General features: G+C 51.4%; 5 protein-coding genes across 5 annotated transcripts; 3 read left to right on the top strand and 2 right to left on the bottom strand.

The window, feature by feature from the left end:
• The first annotated feature begins 8075 nt into the window (after window positions 1-8075).
• LOC131205741 (pupal cuticle protein-like) lies at window positions 8076-10325 on the top strand. The gene is made up of 2 exons (XM_058197972.1): window positions 8076-8211; window positions 9485-10325. The coding sequence occupies exons 1-2, from the start codon at window positions 8200-8202 to the stop codon at window positions 9881-9883; spliced, it is 411 nt and encodes a 136-aa protein (XP_058053955.1). The 5' UTR covers window positions 8076-8199; the 3' UTR covers window positions 9884-10325.
• Window positions 10326-11369: 1044 nt separating this feature from the next.
• Window positions 11370-13147, top strand: LOC131210788 (bifunctional coenzyme A synthase). Its single transcript, XM_058204083.1, has 2 exons — window positions 11370-12130; window positions 12199-13147. The coding sequence occupies exons 1-2, from the start codon at window positions 11411-11413 to the stop codon at window positions 13039-13041; spliced, it is 1563 nt and encodes a 520-aa protein (XP_058060066.1). The 5' UTR covers window positions 11370-11410; the 3' UTR covers window positions 13042-13147.
• LOC131210799 (non-structural maintenance of chromosomes element 1 homolog) lies at window positions 13059-14046 on the bottom strand. Its single transcript, XM_058204094.1, has 3 exons — window positions 13888-14046; window positions 13339-13829; window positions 13059-13262 (listed from the first exon to the last, which is right to left on the bottom strand). Exons 1-3 carry the CDS (start codon window positions 13994-13996, stop codon window positions 13149-13151), a joined length of 714 nt encoding a protein of 237 aa, XP_058060077.1. The 5' UTR covers window positions 13997-14046; the 3' UTR covers window positions 13059-13148.
• A 350-nt stretch (window positions 14047-14396) lies between these two features.
• On the top strand, window positions 14397-15659 carry LOC131209861 (thioredoxin-like protein 1). Its single transcript, XM_058203014.1, has 3 exons — window positions 14397-14790; window positions 14858-14968; window positions 15048-15659. The coding sequence occupies exons 1-3, from the start codon at window positions 14539-14541 to the stop codon at window positions 15543-15545; spliced, it is 861 nt and encodes a 286-aa protein (XP_058058997.1). The 5' UTR covers window positions 14397-14538; the 3' UTR covers window positions 15546-15659.
• A 197-nt stretch (window positions 15660-15856) lies between these two features.
• On the bottom strand, window positions 15857-18652 carry LOC131215978 (potassium/sodium hyperpolarization-activated cyclic nucleotide-gated channel 1-like). Its single transcript, XM_058210374.1, has 10 exons — window positions 18447-18652; window positions 18037-18186; window positions 17790-17923; window positions 17563-17729; window positions 17167-17500; window positions 16922-17115; window positions 16696-16845; window positions 16321-16629; window positions 16211-16259; window positions 15857-16029 (listed from the first exon to the last, which is right to left on the bottom strand). The coding sequence occupies exons 1-10, from the start codon at window positions 18650-18652 to the stop codon at window positions 15857-15859; spliced, it is 1866 nt and encodes a 621-aa protein (XP_058066357.1).
• Between the last annotated feature and the right edge of the window lie 656 nt (window positions 18653-19308).

Genomic DNA, 19308 nt, shown 5'->3' with positions numbered 1-19308 from the left:
TAGAGGACGTGCCGCGACGACGCGTATGGCACCGTTTTGCGCCCGCGTTGGGTGCTAAATGTCAACTTCATTAAATACCACGCGTCTCCATTGAGCGGAACGTAAGGGTTGGTTCGATTGTTTCATTCACAGCCGCCGTGATGGTGGATGGTGGTCAGTTGATTTTAGCGAACACTTCATAACTCTTCGCTTATGCTAATAAAGATCGGCACTCCTGCGCGAGATAAGATACATATTAGATTAGCGGTGACAATCGATTACTCATGGCGCCGTGCGGACATCCCGAGTGGCCCAGGTTTTCCCTTGTAATGAAAATGTAATGAAAACGAAGAGGCCACCACCGAGGATGCTTTGATTGGGGGGGCGCCTGCGACTCCCAGTGCGCCAGAACGGTGGCCCCGCAAAGGTCAAGGCTGGCAACATCCGGCACCGCTACCGCTGCGGTCCTGCCGGCCGGTGCACGGTGTACCAAGGCTGGCGCGAGTGAAGGGATTCGGACGGCCAGTGGGCCCAGTGTCATCGCCGGTGCGCTCTAATGTAATTAGCAGTAAAGCGGGGAGCTCCCAAGAGCGAGTGACCACCGAGCCGGTGGTGACTCCGATGGAATGTTCATTCCAGTGCACGATTCTCTCCTTGTCATGGCAGCGTATGGCATAAAACATGCGGTTCATCCGTCGACTGGCATATTAACATGCTCCGGTGGGCCGAACATACATAATCAACGCGGGTCTGTCCTCTAGTCGGAAGTGAATCAAACGAGTCCGAAGCGATCACGGACATGGACATCAATTCAATTTACTGGGCTCGCGCGATCGATCGATCGTGACTCTAAATCTGACAAATCCTTCGATGAACAGAACGGGCCCCTGGGGGCCTTCACCGTTTTATCGCAATAAAATGCGGCCTTTTGGCCCCCCCAAAAAAAAAAACGCACACATTTTTGCCTTTCGATTTCGATTCGTTCTCATTTCCATTTGATGTGGAAAACGACGCGTTCATCGAAGCGCTCAAATTAATCTTCACCACCCGTTCACTCCATTAATCAACGCTGCTCATTCTCGGCATCTCGGCATCGACCACATTAAAGATCGCTTCGACCAAGCCACATTTCGGGAACACACGTGCCAGCCGCACGGCGAGCGTCCAATATGTTCGCTCAATAAATAAGATGAATTATGATGCATCACCCCTCAGCCACGGCTGCTTATCTGTATCTATTCGAGTCGCATTTCATTCATCTTCAGCCCTTACAGTACCCCGTGCGACCCATTAGCGATCGAGTAGAGAAGTATGTGAAAGTCACATTCCCCGACGGCGGCGACGATGACGACGACGAGGATTTCGCAAACCGCGCTAAACCTTTTTCGGGAGACACAGAAACGCGTCACTCGCTGGTGTTGGGCCGAAAGCCAATGAAAATGGCCCGTTGTTGGGCTGCCCGAGTTTTGCGAAGCATCGCGAATCAAACCGCATCCGCTTCGAATCCGATCTTCTAACAAACGGCCGGTGACTGCCTTGTTTTTCGATTTGGATACTACGATGATCATGATCGCTGAGAACATCACGAAGATCGTGTGCTCGATCGCGTTTATTTTTTCTGGTTTCTGGATTTATTTAGGCTTAGCAATCGGAATGTCACTCAACGATCTTGACGGAACGCGACGGTTTCTGGGGTGCCAGCGATCCGCTCGGAGGGCTAGGTCCGGTATCGGGCCACAGCAGCCACCTAGTGGCTCATAGTTCGAGGTCGTTCGAGGTCTGCGCGTCGTGTGGTGATTCTGAGGTGTGGTGCCCTATGGGGCCCCAAACGGCGCTGCGGCGCTGCAGGAGACCACGCTGCACTGCGCCGGGGGGGGGGAGGGCCAGGATCTGTGCGGCACGTTCCCAATCGCGCCGGGGTTTTGCGAAACACCGGGCTTTTCGGCTCGGCGCCGAAACCCGTTAGCCATGGAACGGGGTACGTGCCTCCTGCCGAGCAGTGGTCGTGCAGCTACGAAACTTGACTCATCCCTTGCAATTCACCTTGGATTAATTGTAGGGTCAACCCGAAACCGGATGGGACCCGCCGCAATGGCGTGCGGCCCAGAGGACGACCTTTCGCTGGATGGCCCTTGCATGATCGATTAATCGCCGTGTACCGATGACAACCTACACGCACCGACCGCCTTTTTTGTTTTCGGTGCTGTTTCGTGCCGGTCATACTCAAAGGATGATTGTTTTACCTGTCGTTAAGGCCAGCTCGATCGACCGATCGAGTGCGTTTGTAATTAATTTAAATGGTCTGAAAATCTGGCCCCGGATGGCTGGCGAAGCACACTCCTTCGCGAGAGCCCCAACCCAACCGAGATGGGCACAAAACCGAGGGTTGGCCAAAGGCGTTCTTAATTCGCCGATCGATTAGACGCCTCCTCAGTCTGGCTCAGCTCGGCAGCGGCTGCTGTTGGCGTGAAATCAAATATTTCCAATGACCTAACGAAGGTGCTCAAGACGGTGGCACGACGACGGCACGAGCAACATTTGCCATCATGCTCTCTTAGGTAAATAGCGCATTACGGCAGCGGCGCGACATTCACCACCATTCTGTATGTCTGTTTACCGAGGCCCATAAAAAGTGTGCCCGTGCCCCTGGCGCACAGCGAGGGTGCTTCCACAATAAAACGTCTCCCCTATCTCTGGTCTCTGGTTTAAGGGTTTTTATTAATGATTTGCAAGACTTTTGAACTTTTCCGTTGCGGGCGAGGGCGAAAATGAGAAGCCGAGCCGAGCCGAGGGCCGCCAGTTTGCCAACTTTATCTAATGCACGAGTACACGCTGGGTCCGTGTTTCGATCGCGAAGGTCCCGCGGAAGCACACTGCTTCTGGAGATGGGCTGTCTAGCACTCTAGCACTGGCAGTCCGTTTGGAGCGGTCTTGTACCGTGCGGTCTACTACACGACAGCTCGACACAATGGCGGTTTAGTATTCAAAGCCAGAGCGCATACCAGAGGACTCTCAAACTGATTATCAATCTTCATCCCGTTCTGCCAAGCCGGTTATATTCATGTTTTTCTATGTTTGTTTACAACTCCAAATAAATTCGTTGACAATCAGCATATGTCAAAATCAGCAATCAAGTAGCCTGATGCACTTCGGTTAACGAATTTACTTACCGGGCACATCGCAGTAAGCCTACTACCAATCCAGCTCGGAGTAGCTCATCTGTCAAATTCAAATGGCGTTGCCAAATTTGGGTCCATTTTTAATTACAAATATGTCATTCTGCCAAATTGTTCATGACAGCGAAGCAGTCCAAGCCCTGGCATAAATTAAAGCATGCCGCACAATGCTCGAGAAATAAATCAAATCCACAGCACAAAGCGCAATAAAACAAGCGCGCGTTGTGCATCTCATAAACGAATGCTGCAATCGCGGAGTTCATTACACGGCAAAACACGAACCAAAACATTAGCCACCGGGTGACATGCCGATAATGCGTGTCTTCTTTATCTTACAGATAGCGCGGACAGCGCATAGAAAGAATTCCTATTCCGAGTGGTGATTAAATCAGTGCGCAATTGGTCAAACTCCGAGATCCGTCGCCGCCTCCGAAGCCGAGTCCCACCGGAATATGCAATGCCACGGAGTGTGTCTCGCTGGGTGGTTGGGCTCACATTATTAAACCGTCACCGACATGGCCCTCCGTGAGGCAACCGAGCACCGGGCAGCGTCAATGGTGAGAAAATGGTTTCGCTTAAATTTGGGTACACTTCGGTGTGGAATTTCGGTGCGGGAAAATGTGGCGATCACACAGCGGACACAGCCCACACACGAAACAATGGGTCCGTCCGGAGCATAAAATGTGTGACCACTGCGACTCTGCGGCCGTTGTTTTACCATCCGCACTTGGACCGTTAATTCGCATAAGTGGTCTCATAAGGCGTTTTGCACAATCCCTCAGCTCGAGCGGTTTAGGGCCCGTAATGCATTTATGATGATGATCGTATTGACAAAGTGTTTCAATGTCACCGGTTTTTGGGGTGAAGCCACCCTAAAAACGGGGTAGCAAAACGCAACGAATGGAACGCCATCAAATCCCGCACCGGGGGCACTCGGTGATCGTGCGATGATTGAGATTGCGTTAAGAGCAGAATTAAAATGCATCTTATGCAAATATTGATCTTTACGACGTGCGAACGGTTGATTGTGTGCCGGTGCCCCGGCCGTAAATGTGTAGTCTTCTCGGGGCCCTCCTCGAGTTCGAGCGGATGACGTGTGGATGGGTCGATCTTCGAGGCTCGAAGGGTGCGCGCGTTTGCCGTGAGCCCAGATTCCTTTTCACCGATAGTGGAACCGTATATTAATAGACAATTTCTAACCCGTTTTGCACTCGGCCCCTCGGTAACGGGTTTGCCGTAGCCGTAAAATGGCGCTACTAACAACATTGTACGCCATTGGCTCTCGAATTGGCCTTCTCTAGGCCGTCGCGAGTGCTCGTTCCGCAACGAGGACCCCCCGCCCGATGATTTATGGCGTACACGAAAATCAATGTCTCCAAAATAGCCTCGAGCAAGGATCCCCGGCACTTAATGGATGCCCAGCGCGGCCCATAATTGATTGAGATGGCAAAGTTTGTGAACTATTGGTTCAGTGGATTGGGTGCGCTGCGGACTGCGGGAGATCCAATTAAAGTTTAAATCAACGCCACAAAAGGTTCGGCAATTGTGTTAGCAGGATGTAATTATCTTTTATTTGCCTCCGCCATCACAGATCGGAGATCGAATCGAGCGACCTGGGTGAGTGATTTTGAATGGCGTTTGCTAGTGGCCAGTGTGTTATTGTTAATTTTTATTGAAGGAAGAATTCAGGAAATTGTTTGTCGCACGCGGAAGACAGGTCACACGGTTTGGCATTTGATACCGGATCGTTTAAACTGAGAGGCGCAGTGCAAAATGCGGCACCATTTTTAATTTCCGGAATCATTGGATGCTGTCTTAATGTCAACAAATCATCACCGGTCAATCAGAGGTTTTTTGTCGTAAGACACATAAAAAGGGATTTTTTCCTCAACACTCGACGCTCGACTGACCGCTTGAGCAGGTAATTCAAACAGTCGATTCACTTCTCAGAAACCGGCCCTAGAAGTGTGCGATCGACAGTAGGCTCCTTCTTGTTGACTCATTATTCAAAAATGGCAAACGCACGTGTCTGCCCCGCAGCTCCGGGCGCCATTTTGCTGGACTGGAAATTGAACTTATAATTCCGTCCCTCGCCGTCTTTCTAATGCCCATCATTAGCGCGCCCCTCGTATGGGGTGCATACCGATCGGGCGCGCGCGGAAGTAGCATCCCGCCGTGCCGATCGTGCCATTTGTTAATTGAACTTCAATCGGTGAGAAGCGAGGCGAAAAAAAATCCGGAAAACATGTGATAATAAACAACTATTGTCCGCACGTGACCTTTTCTTCACGGGATTGGGAAGATCGCGATCACGAAACGATCGCAAAAATGGTGAATTTTAATGGTCGCGATCGCGAAGCTACGTGTAACATTATACCCCCGAATTACACTTGAAGCATTAAAGGCGGACAGCATGCCGTTCATGATCTGCTGTGGCCACAGGACACGTTACGGAATCGAAACCGACGTACATAAAGCATCGGTGGCATTTATCGCAAATTGATTACGACTGTAACGGACGGTTTTAACGATCAGTTAAGGTAAAGAGAGCAGATTTATTGAATGCACTGCTTCCGATCTCGTTCTTTGTGCGAAAAGAAAGTGACCTGCGGAAGCGACCAACTCTAGCGATCGATCAGAGTCGAATGTTGCAATACGTTGACTCCGTCATAACCGGCCCGTATTTTGTCATTCTTCAGTTTACTTTCCGATCGCGGCGCAGGAAAGATTGGATAACATGCGCGCGCACCCTGAACCCGGGGTAAGCGAAAGGGCAAAACTGGACCGAAAAATTGATGAATGAATAAATCCGCGGCAACCGGCGTCGGCTCGCCGAATTCCGCTCGGGCCGCCCGGGCCCGCCGGTCTTCCAAATTTGTATTATTTGTGGGTCGGAATGGTTCGCAAATTTATGCTCTTAAATGCGCGTTCGGTAATGGGCAGTCTCTCGCTCTCCCGCTCGGTACACGCAGAGCCGAGAACAGGGCCGTTGCGTAAGGGGTCATGGAAGTGTAAGTTATGATTTATGGTGGCGATCGTGGCCGAACGCACGCCCTTACCGAAAACATGAACTAACCGCAAGCAACTTCCGTTTTTCGGGTCACCTTTGGCCGTGCATAATCGTGTGCGCGAAGCGATATCGGCGAAAAGTGATTTAAGACCACCAATGGCACACACTGAACGGCCCGCAGCGGCCCAACACCACGATTAATCGTCGGCCATTACAAGAATTTCACGTTCCACGTGCAACCTCTTGACATTTCCCACACGCCGCCGTACGTTTGCCAAATTTTTGCAACGATCGCCGAACTCTTTCTCCCCGTGCCGAAGGTTGGGTTGCCCATGAAGAAGATCTCCGACGATCGAATGGGCCGGGCGCCGGCGAAAGCGCACCGGCGAGAAGATGCGTTTCGAGGACGAAGTCCCTGGCCCCAGGACATCGTTAAAAACGATGGGCGCGCGGTAATTTTCTGCTCGCCCCAACGATGGGCGGCTGCGACACAAGCGATCGTTTCGGGTTTCGGGTCAACCGCTTCACGATGGCCGCCGTATGAACTGGGCATTTTTACGGGTTTTGAGCAGCGACACAGGGAAAGAGAGAGAGAGAAAGAGAGACGAGCAAACGAAGCACACTGACCGACTGACCACCCCGACGCCCGGTCCGCAGGGAGCAAAGGGGGGCGAAGGTGAAGTGGGCATTAATTATTTCGAGATGGCTGAACTGCTACCTCAGTAACGACACAGGCAAGCCGAAGAAAAAATTGGAGAAACGACAACGCCCGACACCGGCCGGGGACCGGTGCATCATCTTCGACGCGTTTTTGCCCCGTTTTTTCGCCCGCATATCTTGAACCCATACAAAAGAGTTCAACGGGCGGACGGGCGACGAACCTCGGAGCGAAACGACGGCGCTGCGTTTGATGCGTCCGTCCATTAAAGGAACCAAAACAATGGCTTTTGGGGGGGTGCGAAAGGTCTTACAGTTTCGGCGTTCCGTGCGGCCACTAATAAGATTAATCTAATGCGTCGGTGTTCGGTAGGCCGCGCGGTCTTCTCGGTGCCAGAAAGGTCGAGATGTTAACGCCTGGCACTGGTGAGCCCGACTTACCGACGATGACGATGGTGATCTTCGTCACTCCCATTGCGCGCCACCAGTGCGCCTGCCGCTAATCCTAATGTGTGTCGGATCGTTCGTGTTTAAGTAGCTGCTCTTGCGTCTGTCTGTGGACCGGGGAGGATTACTCCGGTGTATGTTTCGTTCCGTTTGCGCTTTTTTTTCTCCCTCGGCAGCTTGCGTGCCGTGTCGTCTTCGTGTGTGCCATCGTGTGTCCTTCCCGCGTAAACGGCTCCCCTCGCCGGGTCGCACCCCTATCCCTGAACTGCGGTGGCTGATTTTATTATTATTTCTGCGCCGCGTCTCGCTCTCTCTCTCTCGCGCGCTCTGTCGTGGCTGCGATTTTGCGATCGTCGTTGCTTCTGCCACGCGTGCGCTGACGGCTGACGACGACGGGCTGCCTTTTTCTTACCCTTTTGGCGAACCGCGGGGCCACACGATGATGCTGGCGATGACGGGGCGGCCGGCAGCCGAAGCGAGAGCTCGAGTAGAGCGCCCGAGTCCGTCCGTCTCTCCCTTCACGGCGCAGCATCTTCCCAGCGTCATACAGCCCGTGTCGTTGTTGCCACCGTACCCACCGCACCAGGGTAGGGTGCCGTTGCCGGGAGGGTGGCAAGATTCGGTTCCTTCTCCCTCCAGGCGCGGCGGCGTGCATGTACTAGCGCGATCGGCGATCGTACTAGTAGCAGGCGGTGGTGGCGGGGCAGCGAGTTCTTTCTGGCTGGGCCCACCTCGCGCTCCTCGGCGTGACTTTCTTCGACGAGTATAAAAAGCGACGAATTGCAGCCTACGATCAGTCAGTACCGCTTGCCCCCTTGGTGGTCGAATATCATCGCCGTTTGCGCATCGCTCGCACACACAAATACACACGCCGCCGTCACAGTTCCGATTCCTTACGCTAGACAGCATCAGCATCCCAAATTAGCAACCATGTTCCGAGTGGTGAGTTTCCCAAGGATTAGCGGGCGGCAAGGATCTCGATCGAGTGTCGTCGGGCTGGGGGACCGGCCGGGGCCAGTGCTTAGAATCGATTGTGAGCGGAAAGTGAAATCAGGTGTCGCTATTTTTCGGTGATCTTGGGCCTGCCGTCGAGTGTTTTGTCGGCCAGGCTTTGCTGTTTGTGCAACCGTTTTTTTGGGTCAAAGCAACCTTTGGGGTCTACTGTTTGGTTTGTCCGTAAGTAACCGTTCAGTTGGGTACCTTTCATGATCACCCCGGGTAAACGGCGTGATCGATCGGGGTTGGCCCACAGTAGCAAGCCTGTGTGCAGATTTGGCACCACACACGCGCGGCACTTAGCGCAGACCGTTACGGCACCATAACCTTGGCCGCCCGTATTATCTGCGATCTGCGGCGCTTCGCGCGATCGCAAGAGCAAAACGATTAGTTTGCTTACATAAAACACCCGAACAAAACACCCGAAGCCTAATTAAACGACATCGTCGCACGCCACGCGCTTCCGTGGGAGCTCTGGGCCCCGGCACGGACCTCTGAATGGGGTAAATGCTCCCATGCGCGCCGAAACTCCCATGCACACGCGCGCGCCCCTCGACGCATTATGTGGCCCATGCGCTGTGTGGCCGGTGTGCGAAAGTGTGTCAAAACTCTTCCCAGGACCGGAGTGCGCCATTCTTAGAACGGCCTTTGGCCGGACCAGAGGATCACCGTGAGTGATTCCTTCTTCACTGACTGGCTGCTGCTGCCCCTTAGTGCCGCCTCTCGCACTGATTTATGGCTCCGCCATGCTCCAGGTGCTAATGTCCGAGCGCCGGGGGCGGATCCCGAGAAGATCATCATCGATCACCACGGGGGTACCGGAAGGCCACGATCACGATAAGCGGTTGTCAATGAAATGGAGTCGGTGGTAATAAGCTTCAATTACCGCGGTCATCAAACCGAGGGCCGTCCCGTCTCGGTCTCGGTAGCATCCGGGTGATGTATGGACCGGGGCTCATCTTCACGATTGCGTGCCGCTCGGGGATGATGAATCGCTCGCCGATAGCGAGAAATGACCGCTTCGGTGGCATTGAGCAGCGATCGGTAGCCTGTCAAATGCAAATCGGCGACGCTGACAGGTGGGATTGGCGTGTCGCCGGAATCGTGACGGCAAGCGTTACCCGGTCAAGGATGGCAAGGAGGGTGTGGCGACCCGCCGTACGGGTGAAGGTATGTCACTGAGCGGTTGCTGATGTTCGGTCCGTGTTCTCTTCAACAGTTGATCATCGCTGCCCTGACTGCGGTCGCCGTTGCCCAGAACCCGGACGCCGAGGCGCAGGTCCTGAGCTCCGACAGTGTCGTCAACCCGGACGGCTCGTACTCGTGGACGTACGAGACGAGCAACGGCATCCGGGCGCAGGAGGAAGGTGTTGGGGGCCAGTCGGCGCAGGGTAGCGCCTCGTGGACGGACCGCGACGGTACGCCGATCTCGCTGACGTACGTCGCCGACGAGCGTGGCTTCCTGCCGCAGGGTGCCCACCTGCCGCGCGAGGGCCCCGTCCCGGACCACGTCCTGAAGACGCTCGAGTTCATCCGCGCCAACCCACCGAAGGACGACCCGAACTTCAACCTGCAGGCTTTGGAGGCCGAAATCGCCAGACTGCAGGCCCTGCAGTAATCGGTGGGCCCTGCGACGGGCGCGCTACCTTTCGCAAGTCATTAGAGTGAGAGAGAGAGAGAGAGAGTGAGAGGGCGACGGAGCGATAGAATGAGATTTGTTGAGGCGTTTCGCTGTGACCTGTGCCCATACTCATTACATCAGATTCGCATTCGCTACGCGCGACACAAGCTACGCAACGAAATACACAAACAGGGAGAGAACAGAGAGTCGGTAGAGAGAACGGGATGGGGAGAAACAGTGGGGAAAAGGAAAAGTCCAACCTGAGGCAGGAAAACCAGAAGCCGACGCCGATCAGCGAAGAGAGGGCAAAGAAAACGAATATCTTTTACGGTTCTTTTCCTTTTTTTTTAATTTCCTATCGCTACCACCTACTGCAAAGCTGTAATACTTTTGTACATACTTTGGTTTAGTTCATTTACAAACAACTTCACAAAACTGACCCCATCCGACCGATCGCACTTTTACTTTTACTCCTTTCCGAGCCGATCTTGCACCAACCAACCATTTCTTTTCCGCGGCGTGGCGCTTCGAACTTAACCTTTTCCGACTCGCGCGAGTAACTTATTCAATGTGTCCATATTCAGGCAGAGGGCCGCGGCACGATCGAGAACGAGGAGCTTATCGAGATCGAGCGTCGGATGGGGCTGCGGTCCGAAACGGCTTTTCGGCGGGCGGGCAGATCGCAGATCAGTGCGTTGAACGCAACGTGGAACGTGATAATCTCAAGAAAGCAGAAATAGCAGCCCCCGAACGGGGAGGAAAAATATATTCAAATGAAAAGTCAAACGTGAGTCAAATTATGAAACGGCACCGTTTGGCGATCGGTGATCGGCGAGGAGTGGACTGGGAACGCCCGAGGGTCTTCACAAAAAACGGTGGGAAAAGGTACCGAATGTCGAGCGATGATCGGCAAACTGGGGTTGTGATCAAACCACTTTGGGAAGTGCACGCCCCGGCACGTAGTCGGGCGATCGTGAAGAAAATCGCGAAAGCAGTCGGCAAGAAGATTGGACGAAAGGGAAATTCAGAAGGCATAACAAAACGCGGACAAGATGCAATCTCGTGACATAACGCGCCGCAGGAATGTGGCGGACTGTCGGGCTCTAAACTTACAGCGACCCTCATTTTACTTTCTGGTCGTGGACTGATGTTCATCTGGTTCTGTGAAAACTTGGCCACATCTGAGAATAATGTTCATTTTTTCTTTTTACACTCACATTGCTTAATGTTCGCCCCTATATTTTGTCGCGATTGACGGTTCTTTGCTTTTAATAATAGTCAAATAACCATTTTATCCAGCTACTGTATTTTTGAACTGTAACGGAAATTTCAAATTATTTGCATTCAACTTGTGTATGCTACACAACATATGTTCGAAAAGGGGCATTTTTCGAACATAGTTAACTGTCAACATTTCGAACCCAACATATTTATCAACAATCAACAACCAACCAACTTTGGCACGGCCAGATACTGATAACAGACCCGATACGGTGTGGCCTAGTAACAGTGGCCTATCGTAAAATGTCGCCAAAAATTGGCCTCCTAACAGCGGTGCACCTGGCAAGCATTTCCAAAACGTTGACGGCAACTCGACCGTATGCGCTGAGCACGCTGTACCTCCAGTTCCATCCGCAAGTTGCCGCATCCGTAAGATGCCCACGGGCACTCGGCCGCTTCGTGGCGAGCGTTTACCAATCGTCGGTTAGCTGGATCGGTTCCGAGGTCGATCTGCGAATAATGACGGGAACGCTGAGAACGGACCCCGATGCGGGAGCGTTTTCCTCGCAGCGGAAGCGTCCACCGATGGTGGACTATCTATTCTTCGATTACGCGGTAGCAGCCGGAGCGGACGGGGAAAAGTATCTATCGGATCGTTACCCAACGGCGCAGGTGGTCGAGCTGGACACGGAAGCGGAGTGTACCGTCGAGTTGCCGTCCGTGCTAGATCCGGAAGTGGACACGTTCCGCAACGTAGTGCTTGGTGGAACGTTCGATCGAATCCACGCCGGACATAAGGTGCTGCTGACGCAAGCGGTCCTCCTAGCCACGGAACGGCTAGTCGTAGGGGTCACCGATGGTCCGATGAATAAAGGTAAAAAGTTGTACGAGTTGATCCATCCGACGGAACAGAGGATAGCGGAGGTGAACCAGTTGCTACGGGACATTGATTCGACGTTGCGATACGAAGTCGTCCCCATTGCGGATCCCTTCGGACCAACGGCCACCGATCCGAACATGGACGTATGTTAGCCCTCACTGCTTGGACACTGTGTCTCACCATTCTCACGTTTCTTCGATTCTTTTAATAGTTGATTGTGGTTAGCACAGAAACGGCACGCGGCGGAGCGAAAGTGAACGAACTCCGGTCGCGGAATGGACTGAATCAGCTGCAGGTGCACACGATCGAGCTGCTCGACGACGAGGCCACGATCGATGATAAGGAAGACAAAATCAGCTCCAGCAATCAGCGAATGGATCTGCTCGGTAGTCGTCTGAAACCGCGAAAACCAGCGCCAGCCAATCTACCGGCAAAACCGTACGTGATCGGATTGGTTGGGGGGATCGCCGCAGGCAAAACTAAAATGAGGGAACGCTTCGAGAAGCTTGGCGCGGGTGTGATCGACTGCGACAAGATTGGCCACCAGCTGTACGAACCCGGCGAAGAGTGCCACAAGCAGGTGGTGGCTGCGTTTGGCCCAGAAATTTTGCGCTCCGATGGAACCATAAACCGCCAAGCGCTCGGTGCGATCGTGTTCGGTGATCGGAGCAAGCTGGACCAACTGAACGCCATCATGTGGGAAGCGATCAGAAAGCGGGCAAAGGAAGTGGCTCACACCATGTACGAGCAGCAAGGAAAGGAGATTGTTGTGATGGAAGCGGCAGTGCTGCTTCGGGCCGGATGGCAGCAGGACTGCCATGAGGTTTGGTCATGCATCGTTCCACGCGAGGAGGCCATCCGTCGGCTGATGGAGCGCAACCAGCTCGCGGAGAAGGAGGCGATTCGGCGTGTCGATGCACAGGTCACCAGCACCGAAGAGATTGTGAAAAATTCGGATATTGTTTTCTGTACGCTGTGGAGCTACGAGTTCTCGCAGCGGCAGGCCGAAAAAGCTTGGGCTATCATTCAGCACGAACTGAAGCTCAAGCTGTAGCGGAAACACAGTGTTGTTTAGGCGCAAAGCGCCGAACTATTTCTATTACACCTTCTTCGAACATAAATAACGAAACATGGAATAAATGGCACTCACGGTCGCGGGTCTCAAAGCTTCACGGTCCACAGGCCTTTACAAGCCGGACAGTTCGTAAACTTCCGGAGGTATTTCTGCATACACTTTTTGTGTAACGTGTGCGAGCAGTGCGCACAGCGAACACCCTACGGAAATGGTGGATGAGATGTGTTTAGAGTTCCAATACAACGTTAAACATATTTACAGCACTAGGCCACTTACGTAGTATATAGTGATGTTGCAGAGCGAGCAGTGCTTAATCTCATCCGGAAAGTGCGTACTGAGATACGTTTCAAACTCCGTTATGGTCCGCGGGCCCAAGTAACATTTATCCTCCAGCATCAGGAAGTAACCGTACTGCTCCCAATCGCTCAGGAGGCTCTCAGCACGGGTCTTCGCGATCGGCTTGCCCCCTTTGCCAGCCGACAGGGTCGTGAAGTTGAGGCAAGCAATCAACGGGAGCTGATGATCGGGATTCTGCACTAATTCGCGCAGCAAATAACGGAAGTAATGCAGTTCTGGTTCGGTGTAAAAATTATGCATGACCCGCGTGGCCGGCGTATCGATCAAATTAACGAATACGACATAATCCATGTCGGTCGGTTCGTAATGGATGTAACATATCTTTTGGTCAAACCGAGCGATCCGGGTGTTGATCATGGCCACCACTTCCGCTACGTCTTCTTCGTTCGGTACGCTTTCGGTGCTTCCGTCTGTAAGATAGATTGTTTAACGATCGGCCTGTGTGGGAAACTGCATCGCTACTCTTACAGCGCGCATAAATGTTTACGAGAATGTTATATGCCTGTTGTTCGCCAATTGTTCCATGGTTGGAAACCGCTTGCAAAAATGCACGATGCACATCCGTATATTCGGCCATGTTCAAGCTGTATTGCGAAAAGAAAAGAAGAAAATTTGGATCTTCACGGAGCGGTGTTTTTCTAATACTGATCGCGTCATTGTCATTTGGCATTTTGCCGCTTTTTCCGCACGAGCGCCATTGTTTGGCAGTGGCGACAGTAGCAACTACGCAGTCAAAAGAAACCGCTGGTGATAGTTGTTGATCCTTATCAAAACTGTTTGCTCGGGTGTTTTGAGGAAAAAACTACTTTTAATGTTTTTATTTCTATTTATTTTGTGAAATTCTTTACTGTGGGAAGTAAGAAATAAACAATCGAACCGCTATGTTTGTGCTGTGTGTTTCGTGTTCAACTGACAGCAACTCGTGCACAATGACAGCACGAAGCGTCAAATTGTCAAACATCTCGCAACAAGCAAAATATTAAAACCTTCTCGTCATCGTTCGCACTTTGCTTTGTTGCCGAGAGAGGAATCGTTAATTGTGCAGAAACCGTTCGGCGTTAGTGTTTCACATTAAATAAAGCCATAGGTTCATAGAGAAAGCATCCGGTTTCTAGAAAAATGTCGGTAAGAGCCATCAACGATGAAGGCCACTTCCAGGCGGAACTCTCGGCGGCCGGTGCAAAGCTGGTCGTAGTCGACTTTACTGCGACCTGGTGTGGTCCATGTCGCAACATTGCTCCATTGTACGAGCAATTGCCGACCAAGTACCCCAAGGCAGTCTTCCTGAAGGTGGACGTGGACAAATGCTCCGAAACTGCGTCCTCCCAGGGTGTATCTTCTATGCCTACCTTCATCTTCTACCGTGCCCGAGTAAGTTGAACTGAGAGTAAGTCGAGTGGAGTGGAAATGTTAACTTACCTACGCTGAATGCTTCCAGACAAAGATTGACCGATTACAAGGCGCCGACATTAATGGACTGGAGGCCAAGATACAGAAACATTACGTTTCCAGCGTAGACGAATCGGGTGAAGATTATGGCCAGGGAATGGTACGTAAAAGATTGTCGTCAGAATTGGTTGGGTTTGTTTGCTTTAATGACGCAATGTTGTATCTCTCGTTACGCTCAGCTTGACCTGACCACGTTTATCCAGAAGAACCAGTGCGAGTGTTTGAACGAAGCCGACGAGCATCCGTTGTCGAACGCTCTTAGCTCCAGCGGAGGACACCTGGCGTCGGACTGCGACGAGCAGCTCATCATTTCGGTTACCTTTAATCAAATCATCAAACTACACTCTCTGAAAATGAAAGCACCACCGACGCACGGCCCAAAGAACATTAGGCTTTTCATCAACCAGCCACGAACGATCGACTTCGATATGGCTGACTCGCACGTTTCGATCCAGGATCTGGAGGTGGACCCGAAGGATCTGGAAACGGGAAACCCAATCAAGCTGAAATTTGTGAAATTCCAGAATGTTCAGAACATTCAGATGTTTGTTAAAGATAACCAATCTGGCGGAGAGACGACAATCATTGATCATCTTGCCTTCATCGGACAACCGATCCAGACTACCAAAATGGACGACTTTCAGCGTGTTGCTGGTAAGAAGGGCGAAAGCCACTAGGTTGGTTGCCACTCGTATGGAAGAATCTTCGCCGGACACCAACTGAAGAGGACTGAACTGTTTGCAATGTTTTTCTTCGTTCAATTTGATTTAATAAAAATAATCTCGATTGTATGGAATTGTGTGCAGTATTAGTGGCTCGTGTATGAAACGTCCATTGAACGGACAATAAGCAATCTGGCTTCAATGCAGAGTAGAATCTGGTGGTTGGACAACAACGTAAATTTTCTCTATACTGTGCATTCGCTAATATAAATTTGTGAATTGTGGTGTCTTAAGAACCGTAATGGACGAACACGCTTTAAAGCGCGCTAGAAGACCCTTGATCTGGGCGGCATACGAATGGTTTCGACAGTTTCTAGCATTTGAACAGCGTCGCTTAGTCGCATCTGTTCCATCTCTTGAAGGAGTGTTCTCGCCCGGTAGCGGAGATTTTCTCGGAGCGATGGATACGGCTGCATAAATAGATCGAACTCTGCCTGGGCTGTAAAGGCATCAAGCGAGAAAAAGTAATTCAAAGACAATAGGAACAAGAGGAATTCCCAGAATGTTCCTTTGAGTGGAAGGCATGCAAACTGCGGGTTCCAGGTTGCAAACATGCCAGCTGTTGTTGGGAAATTTAATGATATTTTCGCGAAAATATGTGAAAATAGTTCCATACTTACTCAACAGATACAACTCGGATGTTTCGACGGCCACCAGGTTGGGGAATTTCTATGAATATAGTAAACAAAGGCGTAAGTTTACGGACAGAGCCTACCTCCGGGTCACTCACAACGCAGGACTCGTCCAGCAGCAGCTGAAATTCGCCAAAATGTTCACCGTCTTCCAGTTGCAGTGCCATCTTCCATCCTCTGGTAAAGATTGCTACCGTTCCGGAAACAATGAAAATCATTTTCCACTCTCCAACGGCACTTTCCCGACCCCCGCCATCGCAGCGGGTGATGATGTCGTTCTTCATAAAAATTTGAAAATCCATTACACACGCCAAGGCGATCATTTGCTGTTCGGAGAGCAGTTCGGCAAACAGTGGACATGCATTGAGCAGGGGACCTACAATTTCCATTCGCACTTGGCGAAACAGCTAAAAAAAGGTGTTGGTTGCTGCAAAGTGGCTCTACAAGAAGTATCGTGTCGTCGTGCTACCCACCTGCTCGCCAATGGTCGATCGGATAAGCGACCAGCGGCTGTAGATATTCGGGTGCCGTATATCGTAAAACTCCAGGATCTGCTTATGCAGCACGGCTGGCAGCTGCTCGTGGCGCATATAATTGTTCAACTCGTACCGGTACTCGTGGTACTGCCAAATAGTTGTTTCAGACAAACGAAACACTAATAACCAACAAATCGAATTAGAGGATGTGCCGTTTACTCACTTTACTCGTGCTCGAAAACAGCATGCGAATGAAAATTAACAGTTCAGCCAGCAGATAGACCTTCAGCAAGTACCCACAGATGGTGAAGAGCAAAGACAGCAGCATATCGTCGTAGGTCATGGACTCACTGAAGTCGTGCGTGATATGTGTCACGGTGTACAGTATCCGATAGGAACACTCGAGGTACCGAATAACTACAAAAGAAACATTAATTTCAAAGGGATGGGAGTTTGTAAAGCACTTACAGGATGACTGGTTCCAAAATGGGACTTTTTGAGTCCAAGAGCGTTCGTCCACCATGGCCGGATCCGTTCCCTGTACCAATCGGATGACGAGAAACATGATGCAGGTGCCCCAATGGAACACCGTCAGAACGGTGACCAAAATGGTCGTGAATTTGATAATGTTCCGGCGTAATCTGAGCCGTTCGCCAAATCGCCTAATGTATCTTAAGAACGTGCGAAAACGAAAGATCTTGATCACCGATACCAGGCTCCACAGATCCCAGGCGCAACCGGGATGGAACTCCAGTTTATGCAGACAGAACAGCAGCGACCTGTCCAAGGTTGCGGGAGGAATCTGAAACATCCAAACATCGACTAGAAGGGATCACAGTGTTTCCAAACTATTTTCAAGCATACAAGTATTGTTATGATAGGATCCGGTGCCGAGCTGATGGTATCGATCCAGAACCAACCACAGAGATACCGTGACCGAATGGTGGCAGGATTAAGCTCCACCCTCCGGTTTCTGCGATCATACGTTCCCGTGTAGCAAGACATCACCACGTCCAGCAGGCAAATGATATCTGGTTGGGAAGTTGAAGCTTAAAATTATGCGTTTAACAAAGTTTTCGTCCGAGACCTACCCGTAGCAAGCAGTATCCAGTGGAACGCCGTAAATGGGTAGTAGTCTTCGACGCGAAACATAAACACCACATCGTACGGAATCATCTGGAAGGCCATGGCAAACGTTACTATCATAAGGCATTCCCAAGCGAACCTAGCGGGGGACAAAATGACCGTTTCGGGGTAGCATACGCGACCCCCGGGCGTTTGCTGGCGTTAGTGTTTGCTCATCTCATTAATTACATCGCGACGACGGGTAAGGCTCACCGGAACCGGCTCAAGGGATGCACCGTGCAGGGGTAGTAGGTTAGATGGCGTGAAATTTCCCGCTTTACAGCCATGTCGCTGTGCAATACTTGACGTGCCAGAGGGCTGCTCTCATCGATCAGACACAGCCGTCGCCAGCAGCGTGTGAACCTGTGCGTGTGGAGGGAATAAATTGTGGATCATGAAATTATCGTTTGTTGTGGTCATCAGCAGCCATTTGCAACCCCGGAAGCAACCCCCCGGGAGATCCGTGACGGATGGGTGGCACAATGGTGCCCTCGTTTGGTCGACCGTTTCATTACCGTTTTAATGGACATCATCACCCACCGTTGTGCAGTTATCGACCGAACGAAGAGCAAGGATCAAAGGGGTGCCTGCGTCACGCGTTCGGTCCGCGGCCTGTGGCTCACCTGCGAAGGATGCTGTTGCCCGGGATGAACAGCTTCACCAGGTCCACATCGTGGCTGACGGTGCAGTTGTGGGATGGAAAATTTTGATTCCGTTTTCCACCCAAGCCACCGGGCGTTTCGACAGTTTTCGGAAGGCCTGCTCGGTGGGCGGACGCTTTCTCCCTCGGTGGTTCAGTGGGTCGGGTTTGATGTTTCTTTCGGCCCATTTTACCGGGGCGGTCGTGCTTCGGGGAATTAGAAGTTCGTTGAAATTCGACAGTGTGCCTCGATGCCGTACGGCTGTCGGTTTTAAAGTGAATGATGAGAACGGACTTTGATATGGTTACTGAGATGGCTTCGCGTAAAGAGTGTTTGACAAATAAGAAAAAAATGTATGAAAGAGAATCATCATTGACTTTTTGAATTCAAAAAACAGGCATTTAATGGACATTTAACATTTAATGTTCCCCAATTTTCCGTCATCAGTCATTTCCAAGAAAAGAAGGAATATTCAAAGTGTAAACTTTATCACAAGCGTATCGTTAACACCATCTCGTTAATCCATCTCAGTCGTAGCGCTGTGTGACGTTAATTCAATTAGTAGGCGAGATTTCGCGCTCGATGTGCTCCCAGAAACGCCTAGCAGGTTAATGGGTGGCTCTGGAGATGGTTTTCCACGAAGGACTCCGCACGAAAGAGTTATCGAACGGAAAATTCGTCCATCTACAGGTGCGCATTTGGCGGGTGCCGGGACCCTCGAGCCCAAATTATCCAAAAAACCACAACCGTGCCGGGCCGGGATTCGCTCTACCGAAAGGGAGAGAGATAGAGAGAGAGAGAGAGCGAAAGCGAGAGGTGGTTAATTAGCCTTCAGGTAGTGATT

This window comes from Anopheles bellator, chromosome 1 (genome assembly GCF_943735745.2).
Source record: "Anopheles bellator chromosome 1, idAnoBellAS_SP24_06.2, whole genome shotgun sequence".
NCBI classification, from domain to species: Eukaryota; Metazoa; Arthropoda; class Insecta; order Diptera; family Culicidae; genus Anopheles; species Anopheles bellator.
The sequence above is the reverse complement of the archived record's forward strand: the minus strand, read 5'-3'. Positions and strand labels throughout refer to the sequence as shown.

Bases quoted from the DNA above. Each gene is read 5' to 3' on its own strand.
- LOC131215978 (XM_058210374.1), bottom strand. From the start codon at position 18,652: ATGGGCCGAAAGAAACATCAAACCCGACCCACTGAACCACCGAGGGAG. The intron at 18,187-18,446 runs GTGAGCCACAGG...CCACACGCACAG, and splicing joins GGCAACAGCATCCTTCGCAG to GTTCACACGCTGCTGGCGAC. The intron at 16,846-16,921 runs GTGAGTAAACGG...ACTATTTGGCAG, and splicing joins TGTTTTCGAGCACGAGTAAA to TACCACGAGTACCGGTACGA.
- LOC131209861 (XM_058203014.1), top strand. From the start codon at position 14,539: ATGTCGGTAAGAGCCATCAACGATGAAGGCCACTTCCAGGCGGAACTC. The intron at 14,791-14,857 runs GTAAGTTGAACT...GAATGCTTCCAG, and splicing joins TCATCTTCTACCGTGCCCGA to ACAAAGATTGACCGATTACA. The intron at 14,969-15,047 runs GTACGTAAAAGA...CGTTACGCTCAG, and splicing joins AAGATTATGGCCAGGGAATG to CTTGACCTGACCACGTTTAT.
- LOC131210788 (XM_058204083.1), top strand. From the start codon at position 11,411: ATGTCGCCAAAAATTGGCCTCCTAACAGCGGTGCACCTGGCAAGCATT. The intron at 12,131-12,198 runs GTATGTTAGCCC...TTCTTTTAATAG, and splicing joins CCACCGATCCGAACATGGAC to TTGATTGTGGTTAGCACAGA.
- LOC131210799 (XM_058204094.1), bottom strand. From the start codon at position 13,996: ATGGCCGAATATACGGATGTGCATCGTGCATTTTTGCAAGCGGTTTCC. The intron at 13,830-13,887 runs GTAAGAGTAGCG...TCTATCTTACAG, and splicing joins CGTAAACATTTATGCGCGCT to ACGGAAGCACCGAAAGCGTA. The intron at 13,263-13,338 runs GTAAGTGGCCTA...CCATTTCCGTAG, and splicing joins GCAACATCACTATATACTAC to GGTGTTCGCTGTGCGCACTG.